At 37.9% G+C, this 19,480-nt stretch overlaps 1 protein-coding gene across 1 annotated transcript; it reads left to right on the top strand.

The window, feature by feature from the left end:
* The first annotated feature begins 6,082 nt into the window (after positions 1–6,082).
* Positions 6,083–18,510, top strand: LOC109090280 (ephrin type-A receptor 2-like). Its single transcript, XM_042758772.1, has 17 exons — positions 6,083–6,329; positions 6,669–6,736; positions 7,978–8,635; positions 12,729–12,884; positions 13,013–13,345; positions 13,696–13,823; positions 14,747–14,924; positions 15,087–15,189; positions 15,404–15,459; positions 15,618–15,743; positions 16,091–16,276; positions 16,380–16,441; positions 16,532–16,741; positions 16,894–17,043; positions 17,213–17,406; positions 17,511–17,666; positions 17,787–18,510. The coding sequence occupies exons 1-17, from the start codon at positions 6,245–6,247 to the stop codon at positions 17,893–17,895; spliced, it is 2,958 nt and encodes a 985-aa protein (XP_042614706.1). The 5' UTR covers positions 6,083–6,244; the 3' UTR covers positions 17,896–18,510.
* The last annotated feature ends 970 nt before the right edge of the window (positions 18,511–19,480 follow it).

Here is a 19,480-nt window from a genome sequence, read left to right as displayed (position 1 = left end):
ACTACAAAAAAAAAAAAAAAAAAAAAATCAGTCAACTGTCTGTTATTATGAATGCTTGTGATTTATACATTGGATTAAAAAAATGAATTTTGTCAGTATACGCTGACATTTGTGGATGCCCGTCAAAAGAAAAAGATATTCTCTGAAGCCAGATGGTGTAGGCGACATCTACTACCAGAGGCTAATGAGGCTATGTTAACCAGACAAACCTTGACCCCTTGATCCCTAGCAGCCGAACATAGCACATGCTAATGGTGTGAGTTTCGGGTTGGTGCATTCAACCAATGGCAGATGGAGAGTGTTAGGAAAGCTGTTTGAAAACAGTCTATTGTTCTGAATGAATACTAGCTTGCTAAATACTGCGCAGTGTGAACTATATACAGGCTGTTTAAAAAAAAAAATGCTGCATGCTATGCAAGCTTTCAGTATAATGTTCTCTAATAGCAAACTGTGTTAGTAGAAAACACTTGTGAGTGTCTGGTTGTGAGGTTTTTATTTATTTATTTATTTATTTTAGTGTAAATATGTATCAGTATGCTCAAACAATTAGAGATATTGCAGTTACTGTTACTTCCAGTTAAGTTGTTACACAGGAAATGGAAAGTCAAGTTATGTGCAGTGCACTGTGGGATACAGTATTCTATGCATATTGATAATCTGCATGGTGTGCATAGTATGCATGCTATATTGCAGAAATAGTAAGAGTAGTATGTTAGCACGATATTCCGAACAAAGCTATTATTGTTGCAGTTCTTGGTGATGCTATTTGCAGGATCTGTTCTATCATATAATGTCATTTCCTACAGCTATTTTTGTTTGAATGCTTGTTAAATCAAGAGTCACTCATCACCATTTGAATCCAAAACATTTCGTGCAGATACGTGTTTAGCGCGTCTGTAGATGTTGCTACATGTCAGGGAAATTAATAAAGGAATGAACAGCTTCAGCATTTCTTGGTAATATTTTATTTTTAAGATTTCTATTGGTTTTTAGACAAAATACATAACATAACACACATATATTCACAGATAAGGCCTTCCTAGCACAAGACAAATTCCTTCTTTTCTTGGGTCACATCAATCATTGTTACAGTTATCTAAAACTGAGTAAACTAAAGCTGAAACTTTGTGAAATAAAATAAACGTATAAAACCACACAGACCTATTAAAAATAATAATAAGAAAAACACAGCTGAATTACTAATGTTTGAACTAAAACTAAAATGAAAATAAAAGCTTATCAGTGCCCCAAAAATCAAAACCCATCATACATATCTCTGACAACAGTTTTTAAAAACCCCCAAAAAGTACAACTGTAAAAGTAATTCAGTTGTCTTTAAAGGCCTAGTTACACTAACTAAGTTACACTAACTTGCGTCAACCAGTTGTATGGTCTTTTCATGAGGGTTTTTTGTTTTTCCATTCCATTCAGAACAGCGAGGAGCATGGAGCATTGCACTGGTTGCCAGATGCATGAGAGAATTTATACCCAAATGCACATGTACTCCCAGCTGGGACCACACTGGTGTAGGCCTCCCAGCTAGATCACCAGTTAAGGTCAAAGTGAGATGTAAACTGTAAACTAAGTGACAGAAGTTCCTGTTTGTGTGACAAGTGTCTCTGGTGTAGCAAGTTTGCTAGTGTGTGCGCACATGTGTCATGCAGGAAAACATCAGGTAGCTCAGCTGTCGCCGTCTTAACGTGCAGTCAATGGGGCTACATGTGATTTGAGTGTGTGTGTGTGTGTGTGTGTGTGTGTGTGTGTGTAAAAGGGAGCTGGAGGTAAGAGTGGCTATGGCACCAGGGGGTTTATTGTGTGTAAGATCTCCCACACTTCTTACAACCATCCGTGTTCTTCCCACTGCCACACTGCCACTTGCCTTCCTTCCTATAGATTCAAGTGCTTTGTTCCTCCTGAAGTCCTTTGTTCTTCCTCCGGCACAACATTCCAATCAAGCTGAGCACACAAACACATGCATATGAATGTGTGCCATCCTCTTTATTGGGCCTCTTCACCAACACACATTACATTTACCATCCCTGTGTCTAAGCACTGACTAATTTAAAACTCTGCCTGCTACTTATAAGCTTAATAATGCCAGATTAAGGAAGTGAATGAATGCTGTTAGTTAGATGGTGGATCAAAGAAACAGCGTTTCTTTAGAAGAGAACTTTTGAAATATATGCTGACGATATTGTATAGTTGGTACATAAACGACCTCAGCATATATTTCACAATTATACTCCAGTGCATGTTTTTTTTTTTTTTTTATGTTTATACAATATTATATAAAAGTAATATTTTTAAATATTAGTATAGTTTAAAATAACAGTTTTCTATTTTATTGTATTTTAAAATTACATTTATTTCATATCATTACTCCAGTCTTTAGTGTCAAAGGATCTTTCCGAAATCATTATAATATGCTAATTTGCTGATATAACAGTTGTGTAGCTGTATATTTTGGAGGAAGCCGTGATGTATTTTTTTTTCAGGATTCTTAGATGATTGGAAAGTTCTAAAGAACAGCATTTATTTGAAATATAAATCTTTTATAGCAATGTAAAAGTTTTTACTGTCACTTTTGATCAATTTAATATGTCGTTGATGTATAAAAACATTCATTTAATTGAACTTTTCTCATTATTTTAAACCAAGTGGATGTATGAAATCAGTTTTATTTGTTCACACAAATATCCTAGCAGACTAATCACAGATGTCATTCATCACATAGACATTCCGTTACTGTTTGACAACCAGACAGTGTCCCAAATAATTATGGTCTTATTTCTGAACAGTGTAGACATTGTTTTATAATTTAACAAAAGTCTTTTGTTGAGAAATAAAAATAATTGTGCTTACAAAATGTTCTTGCATTAGCATTATATAAATGTAATGTCACTTGCTTTTATGTTTTGCAATCTTATGCAATGACATTCATTCATTTTTAATCACGGCTTAATTAACTAAATACATTTTAGTCACTTTATATCTTAAATCCATTTATGACTCACTTTCAAAAATAATTTTGTTAACTTTGTATTAATAATGTGTTAACATCTTGCCATATGTCGCTGGCAAATATCCTGCAATAGCACTCCCTTCACCCCCAGTAAAGGGATCAGTGTAGGATCGGGAGCGTTAACAAAGCTTTTGAAGGGCAGACAGTCTCGACGCAGCCTACAATGGAAAGCCGCCTCTGTATTTGTGTTTTTTTGGCGAGAGGTGGTGACGAGTGTGACAAGAGGGAGGCGAGGGGTGGAAGAGTTGAATGACCCTGCAGCAGTGGTCCCACTGCAGATCCATGACCCCCGGAGTAATGGGCCAACCTCCTGGCGTGAAGTGCTTTGTATTGGCGGTTGTGTGGAACAGGGTGGAGAGGTGAAGGGGGGTTGATGGGAGTGCGGCATATAATTCAGGCCTCCTGCAACACACATGGCCCTTGAATGAAAAGGGAGCTCTGCATTGTGAGGGCATCTCAATGGCTCTAGCTCCTCATTTGTTGAAGACAAATGTCCCTCTGAACATAAGTGTCTTGTGCTTAAACACCAAACAGAGCGAAGTCATCAATCATCCATTTTGTGTGGCCGAGCACTTGCTCCAAAAATTAAGAGTCATACTCAACATTCATAGAAGCTGGCATGAAAAACAAAGAATTACTTTATTGAAACATTAATAAATGCTACACACAAATAAGTATACTCACACGTATACACAAAAGAATATTATTAATAAGCAGATCACGTTCAGTTTGGCGTCTGTGACCAACTGCTTGCCATTTTGCAGCCTACACTTTTTTGGACTTTTATATGGGAGTTTATGTACATGTTAGATTTAAGTGACCTTTGTAGAGGCATGCATTCTCTAATAGGGACAAATAGCATTCTAATTTGCAGTAATTGTATTGTATTTAATTGCATAACTCAGTATTTTATTAATGCATTTTAATAATTTAAGGTGACACCCCAGGTGAATAGAGTAAAAAAAAAAAAACTAATAGATAACCTAACCTAATAGATATCTTCTCATGTTGACTGATTACATTAAGAAAAAACATCTTTTGTATGACAAGTTTTCTGAAATGTTGTTTAAATAAGCAAATGTGGCACTTTTTAATTAAATATGCACTAATTTGCACACATTTCCAAAAAAGAAATCTACACTATAGATGAAGTCAGGTTCAAAATTCTTGTTTCACTTTGCTGACGTATTAGACTTAAAGGTTTTTACTGAGAGGATTTTGGATATATTTGTATCTCTCATAAATCAGAACATCAGAAATGTCAACAGCCAGAAATAGGTAAGTAAGTCTTTGATTTAATTCTGACGTAAAAACCTTCAGAACATACATGGGAATAGAACTGTAATGTTTATGTGTTTGTAAGTGCTACTGAAGTGGAGATATGTGGCTGAGTGCATGAGGGGGAAAAATGCTTATTTTGGCCTTTAAAGATAGCTATAATTTGATGCAAATAGATAAAATGCTATAAAATGAACACTTAAAGAATATTTTGGATATTTTCTTTCCAGTAGTTTGAAACAACACGTTATGACAAGCCAAATAGCCCAAAATCTCAAAACTGACCATTATATGAAAAATCAGTGTTTTTGCCTGTAGTGTCTTGCCTTAATAATAACTGTGGTTTAGTTGGTTAGCTGTTTTAACCTGGGGCTCTGCGAGGCATGTTTGGCAGACCAGCCCGATCTCATGGCAATTCGTACATATTTTCAAGGTGGCTAATTCATACAAATTCATACGACCTCACTAGTACACCTAACCCCGGCCTTAAACCTACCCGTTACTGGGGTCTAGACAAAGTGAGATAGCGTTGGGCAGACACATCATGGATGAACACAACCCTAAAACCAGCTGACTGAGAATTTTCCTATATTGAATCATCTCTTAGAAAGGGCTTTGGAATGAAGGGTCTGGTGGTTGCTCTGACATATGAGAATTTTGTTCGCACATATAGTTCTTCCTGGATTTTTTAAACATGGTATAGGCCTAATTTTGCAGGCATACAATGAAAAAAATATTTGGTGGTGAAACAATTTTCACTTAGATACTGCTAGTAAATTTTACAAATAATTACAAAGAAACAGCAAGTAACACACTTCAGTAATCTTTGTTTTATTAACATTTTTTTACAGTGCATTTAAATATAAAGGAAACTAGAATGTAAAATGCTTTGGGGACATTTAACTGATCTGGGTTTAAGTCTATAGTCTTAATTTTAATGCCAGTAAAAACTCTCTGAGTCTGGATTTGTTCAGAGCCCTGCCACATAAATCCCTGTTTGAGTCTGTCTAGAATTAAAGCTGAGGTCTTTTATTTTTTGTCTGTCTAATGAATATTTATAGCTTCTCTCACAATGCAGGCAGCCTCCAAAGCTCTTGAGAAGAAGTCAGCTTGTGTCAAGGAACTCTGACAGACTTCCGCACAAAGGAGACTTGACTCAAGCATTCCTTTGCATTGCCTGGCGATGCTTTTGTTTGTCATATTTCACCATCTAAATATTCATACTCCTTTAACTCATTAGTAGTTATTCATTCATTGAGGCAAGCCCACTTGACCCCTTCTTTAACTTGTCATGGGAATAGAATAGTGATGGTTGGTTTGCCAAATATTTTAAGTGGGCTTTAGTATGCCCTATACCACAACCATTAGCTTTAGTTGCAGTTTATGCTTTAACACATTTTCCACTTTACCCTGTGCTGAAAAAAAAAAAAATCTTTACAAATCCATAAAAGCATTATATAAAACTCCGTCGGTTAGACAAATGCGATTTGTAAAGTACAATTTGTGAGCATTTTAAAATCGTTTTCAGTCACTGCATTACTAAAACAAATTGTATCGTTTAAGCCTATTGAAATTCGTGGTGAACCGCATTACAGTATGTAACTAATTGCAGTCTGCAAAAGAAATACCTGGATATTAGCTTCAAAGCAGAGGAATACCAAAAGCCCTCTCTTTGAACTGACACCGTACCCAATCGTCTAAAATTACTATTGTGCAAATGAACGTGGACAAACATCCGAAACTCATTGAACAGGTGTGGGGGCAGGCACTCAAAGCACCCACGCGTCCAAGGGCACGCCCACCAGCGCCATATATGGAGCGCATTCCAAGGGGCGGAGTCACCTGACTTCCCATATCCATGAATGAAGCCTGAACTCCATTTAGTAAGTTCCTTTATGCCGGAGTCGGAAGAGTTTCGCATGGACCAAAAAGTTGACAAACGCAATGGACTACAGACGCACTCAGTTTAGTTTCTTATTTTTGTATTTATTTGTTAACAACGTATTTATTGGGATTCAGTCAAAAGAACGTAAGTAGCCTACAGACCGAGATTTTCTTTATTTGAATCTTTTCACTCCGAGTTCACGTTTCTCTTTATAATTACTGCATGATAAATGAATAAAATATATTATTTGTGAAAAAATCGTAATGGTTAGATTTTCATATAATATTTAGAAATATATTTTGGCTATATAGTCTATGTTTATATTTTTTCCTCTACAAATCTACATAAGACATTTAATTCAGTAAATTATTATTATTATTATTATTATTATTATTATTATTATTATTATTATTATTATTATTATTATTTTATTTATTTTTTTTTATTTTTTTTTACTGTAACAAAATATTATATATTCCTTAGATGTGCTACTTGATATGAAGGCTGCCGGAAGTGAGTTAGGTTGGTTAACTTGGCCAAATGAAGAAGGGGTGAGTCTTATTAATTTATCTGTTCCCTGTACATTCACCATACCTGGTGTTAAGATCCATGAATAGACTTTCTTCAGTCCAGTTTCTTTAAGTGTACATCTTAAAGAGGTTACATGGATGGATGAGTCATTTCATGCACTAAAACACCAATCAAAATGAGTCATATCCTCTCAAATCCTTTAAAAAGCTTTATTTCTCTCTCTCTCTTTCTCTCTCTCCTGGCAACAGGTTTGAATAACATCTGAACCTATCATATTGTGTATTGTTGAATATTTAATGTACAGTAGCTCCAAAAAGCATTTAGACACCAAACTAAATTTAATATATATATATATATATATATATATATATATATATATATATATATATATATATATATATATATATATATATATATATATATATATATGAAATTCATTTTTATGTGTAATATAAGTGCTCTAGTACATTTTGGGATGACATATTTCAAACATTTGTGTGTGTTTGTGCATACATATTACATGTTTTGCACCAGAGTGTTTAAATATTTCCTTTCTGAAGGGTTGAGCAGAAATAAGTTCTGGTTATAGTCTTTAGAGTTCACAAACCACTTTTCTTTTTTTCTTTTAAGCTTTGTTTCATAATAATTCACTGTGAATTCCTCTTCAGCCACACAAAGACCTCTCAAGAGATGTACAGAGAGGGTTCCACCACTTCCCCTGACCATGCATGCTCACACACTAAAGTGTTTAATTAGTCTTTTCGAGGCTAGTCCTGTCATTTTCATTCCCTGATGTCGTGAAGGCTTCTATCAGCTCTGCTCAGCTACTGGACCCTTTGAGGTCACACTTATTTTGCCAGCTATTTCAATACTTTTTAAAGAGTTGAGTCAAAAGGAAGTTGTATCAAGGCAGAGCGTGGTGGGAAAGAGGAGAGCAGAGGCTTTTTGTCTCCCACACCCTTCTAATGAGTTTTACAAAGCTGTGATTCCCAAAGTTTTAGTCTAACATTTAGAAGTAGGATATTGTAATATTTCATTTTAAAATTGTGGCACTATCAAGTCAGTTATTTTTATTTCTGAGAGTCCCGACAAGCCTGACTTAACCAGTGGCATGAGTTTCAGGAGTATTCGAGAAACAGTCATTAATTTTCCAATACAGAAATAAAATGCTCCACCTTTAAAAAAAGTTTAATTTGAGTGGCTTTTCTCTCATGGTTATTATGAGATGATAAAACATTTTCTCTTTTTCCATCTTTCTTAGTGGGAGGTTGTCCAGACGGTGGTGAACGGCTCGCTTCTTTACACCTACAGTGTGTGCAATGTTGCCAGTGACACAGAACAAGACAACTGGCTTCGCACAACCTTTATCCAGCGTAGGCCAGACGTCTCTCGCCTATCCGTAGAACTGCGCTTTGTCGTCCGGGACTGCAACTCGTTTGGCGGCTCGTCACCTTCCTGTCGCGAGACTTTTGGTCTCTATCTAGGCGAAACTGACACAGATGTTGGTACGAATTTCCGCAAGAGCCAGTTTCGAAAGATAGCCACCGTAGCCCCAGATGAGGTAACAGCTAATCGTGGAGGGGGCCGAGCTGATCTGCGGGTGAACATTGAGACGAAGAGCATCGGGCCACTCTCCAGAAGGGGCTTCTACCTTGCTTTCCAGGATTTAGGAGGCTGTGTTGCTCTCCTGGGGCTGAGGGTGTTCTACACCACCTGCCCAGCCACGATGAGAAGCCTGGCCGCCTTCCCCGAGCAGGTGGCATCAGGAGCGGAGGTGGAGGGCACCTGTGTGAAGGACGCAGTGGTGGTTGGAGAAGCTGCTCCTCGGATGTACTGCACCGCTGAGGGAGAGTGGGTCGTTCCTGTGGGCCAATGTCTCTGCCGAGCGGGATACCAAGCTGTTGGAGATGCTTGCAAAGGTGAGTTTGGATTTCTGGTTCCTCTAAAGCATGGTGGCCAATACAGAATATACAAGTGATAATGTTCAATCAGATTGTCATTATACCAAAAGTGGTAGATTGATGCAATTGACCATTCAGAATCAAGTATTCCAAAAAGCTGCATGAAGATGCTGATATATACTTAGAATTAGCAGTGAAACCTACTCAAAATTGCTCAAACACAAACTCATAATTAACCAAAAAGATTAAAGAAAGAGAAAATGTATGCTGATAATTTCAAATCGGCCAAAAAATGTCATGTCAATATATGTATATTGGTCTGTCACTATAATATACTTTACATTATTTCATTGTCTGAGTCAATAACTTTGCACAAGTTGAAGACAATTTGGGAACAACTGCAGGTCTTTGTGGGTGGGCAGATGGTAAGTGTCTTGTCGGATGAGGGTGTGTTCTGGGAAGCTTGCAAGATTTTTGTGGTTGCCACAGAGCTGTCTGAGAAGTTTGTGAGAGGCCAGAAATATGACTCAAGTCAAATGGAATGTCAACCGTCTCCCCACCCTTTCACCTGCTGGTGTATTATTTCTACATCTGTGCTAAGCGCTTAGGGAAGGAAGTGTGAAGATACCAGGGTACTATTGTTAAAGAGTGTATTTACATAGTTACAGTGGTATTATTTGCATTCATAGGTATTAACCTTTGCACATTCTCAAATATCTTGCATTTGAATAGGACTTAACGTGTTTGGGTGAAAGGGTTAGTCTTTAATAATGAGCTATAATGCTTTTCATTAGATAATAAGATCTGCAAACAACTTTTCTCAGGACTAATTTGACTTATCAGCTAGTGACTTAACCAACTGGTTCCAATGTTTTTCTTTTTAGTAGATGTATGAAGTCATTTCCACTCAAGTTTGTTTCGGGATGTTATCTAACAGAACTACATTCATACATTACATAAGTGCTTATTAAGTATTGGGCTACTATAACAAGTTCTGACAGAAAAAAGGGATTATTTTATGTTTCATTTGAAGGTTTTCCCAAATAGTTTCAAGGAATTCCCCCAAGGTCGTATTACACTTTTCCCATACCCTCCAACAGCTGATATGACTCAATGGGAAGAGCTAACATTACCTGTGTTACATTGTATGTGTAAGTGTGTTACCATGACAACAGCTCACCGCAGATTACAGAGAAGGTTTGGCATGCACGGTCTGGGGTAGTCATCGTATAATTAAAGGTTGGGCTGGACTTCTCTGGACACCTTTTGTATTTGTGGGAAAATGTGGTTTTGAGTAGACACGCTATTTATATGTAACTGTAAAATGTAAAACCGAAGGAATTAAAACCTATCCATTGGTAAACACAATGCAGACCAACTGCAGGGCACGTTTGTTGAACATGCTGTGAAAAAAAGGATATCACTGGAAAAAATGTTAGCAAGAAATCTTTTCAAAAGAGCCATATAGAAACAATCAGGAAGGGCAATCTCAGGAAAGCATGTTTTAAAGAGCTTGGCCTCTGGCAGACCTACAGGAACCTGCACCTGAAACGGACATTGAAGAACATCAAGGGAGTTCAGAATATCTGAAGGCATTTGGGGTTATTGGGAAAAGGGCAGATTCCATACATTTCCTTCATAATGTAGTTTCCAAGAGACATGCTAAATGTTTTGACATCCTAGGAAGAAGTGTGATGAATGATGACCCAATGAAATAGCTCATGGGGGAGATGTAATGGAGACTAGTATCTTGTTGACTTTGTGATGACGTGTTTCAGGAATGAGGAGTACATGTCCAGACATCGCAACCTGCGGTTCTTTCCGTTCTGATTCTGGCAAAGCCTTTTTTCTTCTTCTGTAAATTATTGTTTCACTCTGTAATTTGCTCATCCACTCATCTGTTGAAAGACTGCAGTAATTAACAACCTTTGCCTATACCTCTGGTTGGGTTTTTTTCTCCATAGAGTGAAAAGATGCCTCAAAGCATTCAATGTAAAAAAACAACCATTGAAACAATGAAGCTCTGTTGTCATTGTTTTCATGGAAGTTTTACGAATGGTTTTCTATGTGACTGCTGTTCAGTTTAGCTTATCGCCACCTGCCAGTGTTTGTTGGGGACAATTGTGGTTGGTTGCCGGGCAGGGATTGGGGGAAGGAGTCTCATTTGAATGGTTAGTCAGAGAAAAGTGGAATTGAGAAGTTTCGAGGGAGATCACAAGTGTTCCAATGTTTTCACTGCTTGTGAATTTGATACTGGCTTCTACCAAAGATGTTGGATAGTAGCTGACTAGTGTCATGATTTATTTTAATAACATTATATAAGAGTTTACTGTTAATTGCATTGACACATGAAAAGGTCATAAACATTTTTGAAATCAGCTCCAGTTTAATAGATATTTAATCCAATTAGCAGTTGGGCACTTTATTTAGTGATTCATTGGTTATCTAATGGTTCAATGCTGCTACTAATACCTAGAGAGCAGTGTGGTCTATATATTACATGAATAAATTATCAATTTAAATTAATTAATTACTTTTTTTATTTTATTTTTTGATTTAGCAGTATTGACCAATATTGCATATTTAATTGTGCTTTCTCATTTTCCCTATTTTGACATGTAGGTGAACTCATGTGATACAGGTAAAGTTAATCATTAAAAACACATTAAGAGCAAATCTCAAAATGAATATCTAGTTTTCATACTGTAAATTTTGAATGTTGTGATTCCCAAATTCATTTATTTTTTTAAATTAATTTATTCAAAATTGTAATAAATTTTTTTTTTTATTTATAGGTCATAACATGAAAATAATTATTAAATATTGTTTAGGGAAACATTTCTTGACATTAAACCATTAGTTTTCTTTAAAAGCCTCTGATTCGTCAGTGGTGCCATGAGCAAGTTACACATTACAAAGTGCTTTCTAAACATATTTCACACAAAGTTCCCATGGAGACAGCATTAACATATTGAATCAGACTTATTACTCATGGCTGACGCGCATCTTGGCGTTTGGTGAAATTTGGATTTGTTCAGACCAATTTCACGTGTGCCACTCTCAGTAGACACAAACATGAAGATTAGAGGAATAGAGTGGGATTTTCCCCGCTCTTGTTCTGACTTCAAATAAAATGCACAAAGAAGGGCCGCCTTTCTTATGCAGACCCCCTCCTATAGACGTCCACCCTTATACACAGAGCAAATACACAAAACCCAATGTAAAATCCCAGCAGGAGAACTTCAGCCAGCAATCCTCATGCACCCATTCACGCTCACACTCGCACACCTCCCATCGGTCATCAATCTGAGACTCGACACTTTGTTTGAGGTGAGCACTGAGAGATGGCCCCCAGGGGGGACAAACTCCCCTCAAAGGAAGTTCCTCAGCTCTGTGGAATCTATATTCACAGTGATTTTGCAAGCCAGTGAGTTTCTCATGCCCATTAAAAGTACACCTATCAGAACCGGCCTCTTCTTAAGAGCGTGCATGTGATTCTGAATCATTGCTTTCGGCCGCCTTTGTTAATAATTGTTATCACCCCCCACCCCCGGGCTGCATTCCTTGTTTCCGGAGTTTCTTCCCTTTGTGTTTGTTATAGCATGTTTCCATCCTTCGGCAGAGGAAGGAAAGGAGGAGAAGAGGAGACCAGAGGTCTTATATTGACGCTTGCAGTTCCGACATCCTGTTTTGTCCAACGGACATCCACATGTGCTTCATTGCATTTTTTCCAAATCTCTTTCTTTCAGTATTTTGGCACTAAAATTGACAGTGCAGATATAATTAGTCATAAAAAGGTCTATACAAAAGTTGGTGACCAGTTTGACTGGTTTTATTTAAAAGTATCTTCCGGATGCATTGTGAAGTGTAATCAGTTTTTTGTTTGTTGAATGTTTGAATGACTGTTGTATGTTGCCTGTCGGTTGCATTATCTTGATTGGCTCTTTTTCGGTGCAGTTGTGATTGTGCCAAAAGATTGACCCTCCCTTTATGAGCACAATGGCCAAAAATAAAGAAATTGTGATGTGGTTATATATTAAATGTGAATCTTTGTCCTTTTAGTTGATAAATGCCTAATGTTCACCTGTTTTTTTTCTGCCTTTTTTTAAAGCTTGTGAACCAGGTTACTACAAGAGCACAGATTCCAGCCAGCCATGTGAAGTGTGTCCAGAAAACACCAAGCGCTCGGGTCGTGGAGCACTGCTATGCCCCTGCATGGAGGGCTTCTTCCGGGCCCCTACGGAGCCTAACTCTGCTCCTTGCTCTTGTAAGTGTGAATATGTATTTTTTTTCTCCTCTACACAGTTGTTTGATCTTAAGAAACAAATTTTTTTTTCTTTTTTATTCTCTGCATTTTAATCTAGTTTCTAAACGTACCATGTTTTGTTCTTCTAGCTCTGCCTAGCCCACCTCAAAACCTGGTATACAAGCCCCTCCTGACTGCAGGGAGTTTGCAACTGAGCTGGCGCCTGCCGGCAGACACTGGCGGCAGAAGCGACATCACATACAGTGTGGTTTGCGAGCGCTGTGAGGGTGGTCTGTGTTCATTGTGTGGTGGGAGGGTGCGATTTGAGCCTGTGCAGACGGCCTTGAAAGACCCTGAGGTTGTGGTTAGCGAGCTGGAGCCTCATGTGAACTACACATTTACAGTCGAGGCCCATAATGGCGTGTCCCAGTTCAGTCGAAGGAGAGCCACTGCTAGCATTACAACAGTGCTTCACTTCACAGGTTAGATATTTAAGAATTTTACATTTAAATTGCACTAATATAAAGCTATTGAGCGACAAGCCACAGTTCTGTCCACAGTGATGGTGAAAATGTGGCAAAAATCACATCCATTTGCATTTAATGTTTTGCCACATGAAGGTGAATTTTGAACTAATGAGGTTTCTTTGTGGACGGAGCTACCCAGTGCACCTCATTGCCTGTCACAGCTCGATAAGATTAACAGATTAACATGGAGGAGAACTGATCGCATGTCATGCCTGCTTAAGACACAGTGTATCAAATGGCATTAAATGTAAATTGAGACATTGATGGTTAGCCAAAATACTGATGAATTTTGTCTCTTTATTTAGATGGCCCGAGGGTGCTGTATCTTAAAGTAGAAGATCGGACCACCAGCAGTCTGACTTTATCCTGGGTCGTGGACCAATATGTGCAGAATAACAACTCCCCCCGCTATGAGCTCATGTACCGCAAGAAGGTGACTACGATATCTTATTATGTTACCTTTTTTTAATAAGAATATCATAGAGACTTGGGTGGTGGGACTGTAGACAACCACCCAGAACACCCTAGCAACCACTTAGCAATGCCTTAGCAACCAGCCAGAACACACTAGTAACCACTTAGCAATGCGACACCCAAGAACACCCAAGGAATCGCTTAACAGTGCACTAGCAACCCACCATAGCAACTACTTGCAATGACCTGCCAAATCACCTAGAACACCCTATCAACCACTTCGCAATACCATAGCAACCACCCAGAACACTGTAGCAACCACTTAAAAATTCCCTGGAAGCCACCTTTAACATCCTAGCACCATTTAGCAATACCTAGCATCCACCTGACAATGCCCTAGAAACAACCTAGCAACCACTTTGCAATATCCTAATAACCTAACATCTAGAACACCATAGTAACCACTTAGCAATGTCCTAGAAACCACCTAGAACATTCATCCACCATTTGGCAATACCCTAGCAACTACCTACAGCATTCTAGACAACATCAATTTGGCAGTGCCCTAGCAACCACATGGCAATCCCCTAGTAACCACTCAGAAGTTCATAACACCCCATATCATCCACAGAGCATTACCCTAGCAACCTCGTACAACATCCTAGCAAACACTTACTGTAGCAACACGTGAGTAACCACCTAGAGCACCCTAACAACCACCCAGAACACCTTGGCAACCACTTAACAATGCCCTAGTAATATAGAACACCTCAGCAACAGCATAGCAATGCCATGGCAAGTTAGTAATTTCTTCAGCAAATTTGAAAATATAATTGACTTTATCTTGTATGCGTTCTCCTTCTCTCTCTATGGCCTTTCCATGTTTTCTTCCTTTACCATTTTGGAATAAACATTCAATTTCCTCTCCTCATTGTTTCATAGGAGGATCCCGGAGAGTTGGATGTCACCACCTACACCGTTCTGGTTCTGGAGAAGAACTCTGTGCAGATTAATGACCTCTTACCAGGAACAAAGTATGTGTTCCGTGTTCACACCCTGACAGCAGAAGGCCATCCCAGCAGCCACAACGCAGAGCTTGAATTTGAGACATTGCCTCTCGGTAAGTGCGTGCAAATGCGTATGTGGGTGTTTCGTTTTAGTCTTTTAATGCTTTCGTGTATGAAAGTGCATAACTTTGATGCATTTGTGATAAGCTGTGGGTGGTGTGCCAAGGTTTGTCAGTATGAGTGAAGTGAATTTCTTTTTGTTCTGTTTTCAACAGCAGAATCTCAGACGCAAAATAGTTCCATGGTTGTCATGGGAGCCATCGCTGGGGGCGGAGTCATGTTGCTGATTGTGGTGGTTATTTTGCTCCTGCACAAAAGGTTAGAGGACCTTTATCTGGTATCACTTTTTCCATTCCATTCTCTTTTTTATCTCTTTCCCAACCACAGAGCAAGATTTCCCAACTTTGCCTTAGCCGCTTCACCCACACTGTTTACATTCCAGCTTTGATGTGCGATCATTCACATTTAAGATATCATCAAGATAGGAGCTTAAATTAACTCACTAATGTGATGTTCAATGTTCTTTGATCAGGAGGTTGAATTCCCATGTCCGACGGAGGGTAGATGGAGATTACTTTTCATGTCCAGGTAAGAAACGAATTTAGTCCCTTTTGCATTCATGTGTTCGGCGTTAAGACATCATGTCTGATGCTATCAGCAATAGCTTCACACGAAAATCCCTATGTATGAAAGTGTCATCTCAGCCATCATGTAAACAACTTCAAACTCTACTTATTTTTTTACAGAAAAACTCCTGCCTTTGAAGACCTACATTGATCCCCATACATATGAAGACCCCTGTGCGGCTGTCCTCAAGTTTGCCAGTGAAATTCACCCTAGTCATATCACCAAGCAGAAAGTCATTGGTGCAGGTCAGTGTTATTTTAATATTAATTATATACTATCATAGTTTTTATAAATGTTAAGCATTTTTATGTGAAATTTATTTTTTCTAAACAGATTTATTTCAGGTTTAGTAATTTTAATACTTTAACATTTTTCAAGTTTTTCATGTAATATTTTAATTTAATTTTATTTTAGCTTCGTTTCAGTTTCATAAAACGATTTTTAATAGTTTAATGTTTGGTTAACATTAACAACTCTGGTGCAAGCGTGTTGAAAATAGTCATTTTAAGTGTCTTTTCTGTGTCTTCGAAAAAAAACTTGGACTTTAAGTTATGTCTTTAATTAACAGTTGTGTTTCCATATTGCTCCATAGGAGAATTTGGTGAGGTCTACCGTGGTTCTCTGAAGATACCAGGGCGCTGTGAGGTCGCAGTAGCGATAAAGACCCTGAAGCCAGGCTACACTGAGAAGCAGAGGCAGGACTTCCTTAGTGAAGCCAGTATTATGGGCCAGTTTTCCCATAAGAACATTATCCGTCTGGAGGGTGTTGTCACCAAATGTAAGAATCATCCTGTCAAATAATAGTTTCCAGTACTTTAGAATTCCATTCCACAAAACAGAACATGTTTTAACAGGATGTTCCCTTCTATCTATTATTTCAGTCAAAGACGCCATGATTATCACAGAGTACATGGAGAATGGAGCTCTGGACCAGTATTTAAGGGTATGTTTCTGTCAGCAAATGTTCATGTTAAATCTGAATACCTTTGCTAAGATGTAGCACTAATCACTAATGTTTCTTTCTGCTTCACAGGACCATGATGGGGACTTTTCCTCATACCAGCTTGTGGGAATGCTCAGCGGCATAGCAGCAGGAATGAAGTACCTCTCAGACATGAACTACGTTCATCGGGACCTCGCGGCTCGCAATGTTCTGGTCAACGGGAACTTGGAGTGTAAAGTCTCAGATTTCGGCCTGTCGCGAGTGCTGGAGGACTATCCTGAGGGAACCTACACGACTACTGTAAGTTATATGAATAAATAGCATCATGATAAAATAATTCTAGAAATGTATTAAAACATTCTTTTCATGAGTTTGAAAATGAATATTTCTCAATTTTTCTAAAATGATTTTCTGAGTGAATACTGAGTGAACCTTGTCTCTTACTCTTTTAGGGAGGAAAGATTCCTATTCGCTGGACGGCACCCGAGGCAATAGCATACAGGAAGTTCACTTCAGCCAGTGATGTGTGGAGTTTCGGCATAGTCATGTGGGAAGTGATGTCATTTGGAGAAAGACCCTACTGGGACATGAGCAACCATGAGGTATGGGAAATATCTTTTATTATTGCTAATAAATTGCCTAAATTGGATGATTACAAAATGGCCCAATGACTTAGCAATGCTCTACAAACCAATGAAATGTTTGAAGCATTCATTTAAAAGTCCTCTGTGAGCATGAGTTTCATCTTTTTCTTTGTATATTTGATCACAGGTGATGAAATCCATAAACGAAGGCTTCAGGTTGCCGGCACCGATGGGCTGCCCCTCTGCGGTCAATCAGCTCATGCTGCAGTGCTGGTTGCAGGACCGCTCCAAACGGCCACGCTTTGTTGATATCGTCAACTTGCTCGAGAAGCTGCTTCGCAACCCTGAGTCACTTTCAGCCATTGCCAGTATCGACCCCCGGTAAGAAGCGGTTAGCAGACTGCTGATGATAAATGTATTGTAGATTAATAAATCTACAAGACTTTATACTGAGATGTTCAATAAATGGATCTTTCCCCCCACAGTGTCTCTATTCGTCTACCCAGCACAAGTGGTAATGATGGCGCCCCCTTCAGGTCACTGGATAAATGGCTGGAATCCATCAAGATGGCCCAATACAGAGAAACCTTCGCTCTTGCTGGAATTAAAACTATGGAACAGGTGTTGAACTTAAAAATTGAGTAAGTATGCCTGCTTACATGCATGAATGAATTACAAAATGAACCAGTTACAAGAGGTTATAAATTACTTTAATTTCTATGGCCTCATCTAATCTGTTCTCTGTTTTCTTTTTCAAAAAGTGACATAGGGAACATTGGCGTACGACTGCCAGGTCATCAGAAGAGAATAGCCTACAGCATTCTGGGCCTGCAAGACCCGACGGCGACCCTGGATGTGTTTGCTGTGTAACGCTGCTGTTGAGCGAAGCAGCATTGTTCTGAATCGACAATTGAACTGGCCAAAAACTGGACTTTAAAAAGCTAACTGAATAAAGACCAGAATGCCCTCCTCAAATGAAACGGACTCCCTTCGGGAATAGAAACACTTTACTGTTTTGATATTTTGTTTCTCCCATTTTTAAGGTTTTTATATAATATTTTTACATGTCAGATGGACCCTTATGCTATTTGTTATTCTGTTTCAACTTAAGCCATATTAAGCACACGGTGGACAAATGATGGTCTAATGATGGTCTACTGCCTCAGGTCTGATGATTAGGCTGCTATCAAGGGTACAACGATAGTAACCTTATATTATTGTGATGCACATATATCCACATATATAACAGAGTTGTCAAATGTGAGGGGTTGAAGTCTGATTTAAGGTTGTACAATTACAAATGTAAAAAATTTAGTAGGAAATGTTATGTTGTTAAATTGTTGACAGACATCCTCCTGTTAGGATGAATGTTTTTACATGTCTTATTTCAGCTCTTTTTTATTTAATATTTATTTTTTTATTTATTGTCTGTGTTTATAAAGAAAATAATGTACTGTATAGTATTAAAATATTTCCTAAGTCTCATCCTAAGTCATCTCTTCACCACAAACCTCGCACAAAATTCATGCGCTAACATGCCCAAAATTACACATGCACAAAAGTAACAACATTGCTGTGCTTTATTTTAGATTTCCAGTAGACTAAAGTCTTTCCATAAATGCAGTTTGGAAAGCCATTCACTATAGTGGAGAGAGACAAAGTGTCTGTAATAGTACTGACTCACTTCAGTCCTTCAGTGATGGATGTTTGTGAAGATTAATGACACATAATAATCATGAATTAGTAATTATTTTGTAAATCAAGAGGTCCCAGCAGTGGTAGAATGAAAATGCTTATGAATGAATGCTGACTGTGGCCTAGGGTGTGTTTATTACAGAAGCAGACAGGAATTAAGCTCTTAATTGTGCATTGTGCCAGTTGAACTGATGAACAAGTAAAGCTTGTCTGTTCTGGTCTAGTGTGGGTCAGGCTCATTTCTCTGCACTTAGTTTGATTGTTCTTATAAAGAGGACTGCAAGTGAAATTTCTAGGAACTGAGATGATTACAAGGATGTCATATTTCTAGTTAACTTAAGAAACAACAACAACAACAACAAAACCATGACAAAACTAGATTATCAGCACACTTAGTATGTACTCAAAGTATACCAGGATGGGATAGATATCTAAAAATACTTCTCATTATACTTTTCTCATTATTTACATTTAGTATCACATATGCTTCTATTTATAATAAAATAATAATAAAAATTAAACAACAAAAGTTACAACAAGGACACCTTATAGCACAATTTACTTATTATAGACATTAATTATGACTTTGAAAAGACTGACATATTATTTAGCTATAATTACACCCGATATAATAGTCAACATAATAGCATTTTTAACATTTTATATAATTTTTGTCGATTATGAGTAAAAAATAGATAGGCTACACTAAAGACGTACCTAATTGAGACAGCCTTAACTATTAAATTTGTGCATGTTTAAA

The sequence above is a fragment of the Cyprinus carpio genome, chromosome A6 (assembly GCF_018340385.1).
Source record: "Cyprinus carpio isolate SPL01 chromosome A6, ASM1834038v1, whole genome shotgun sequence".
NCBI lineage: Eukaryota > Metazoa > Chordata > Actinopteri > Cypriniformes > Cyprinidae > Cyprinus > Cyprinus carpio.
This window is presented reverse-complemented; position numbering and strand designations above follow the sequence as displayed.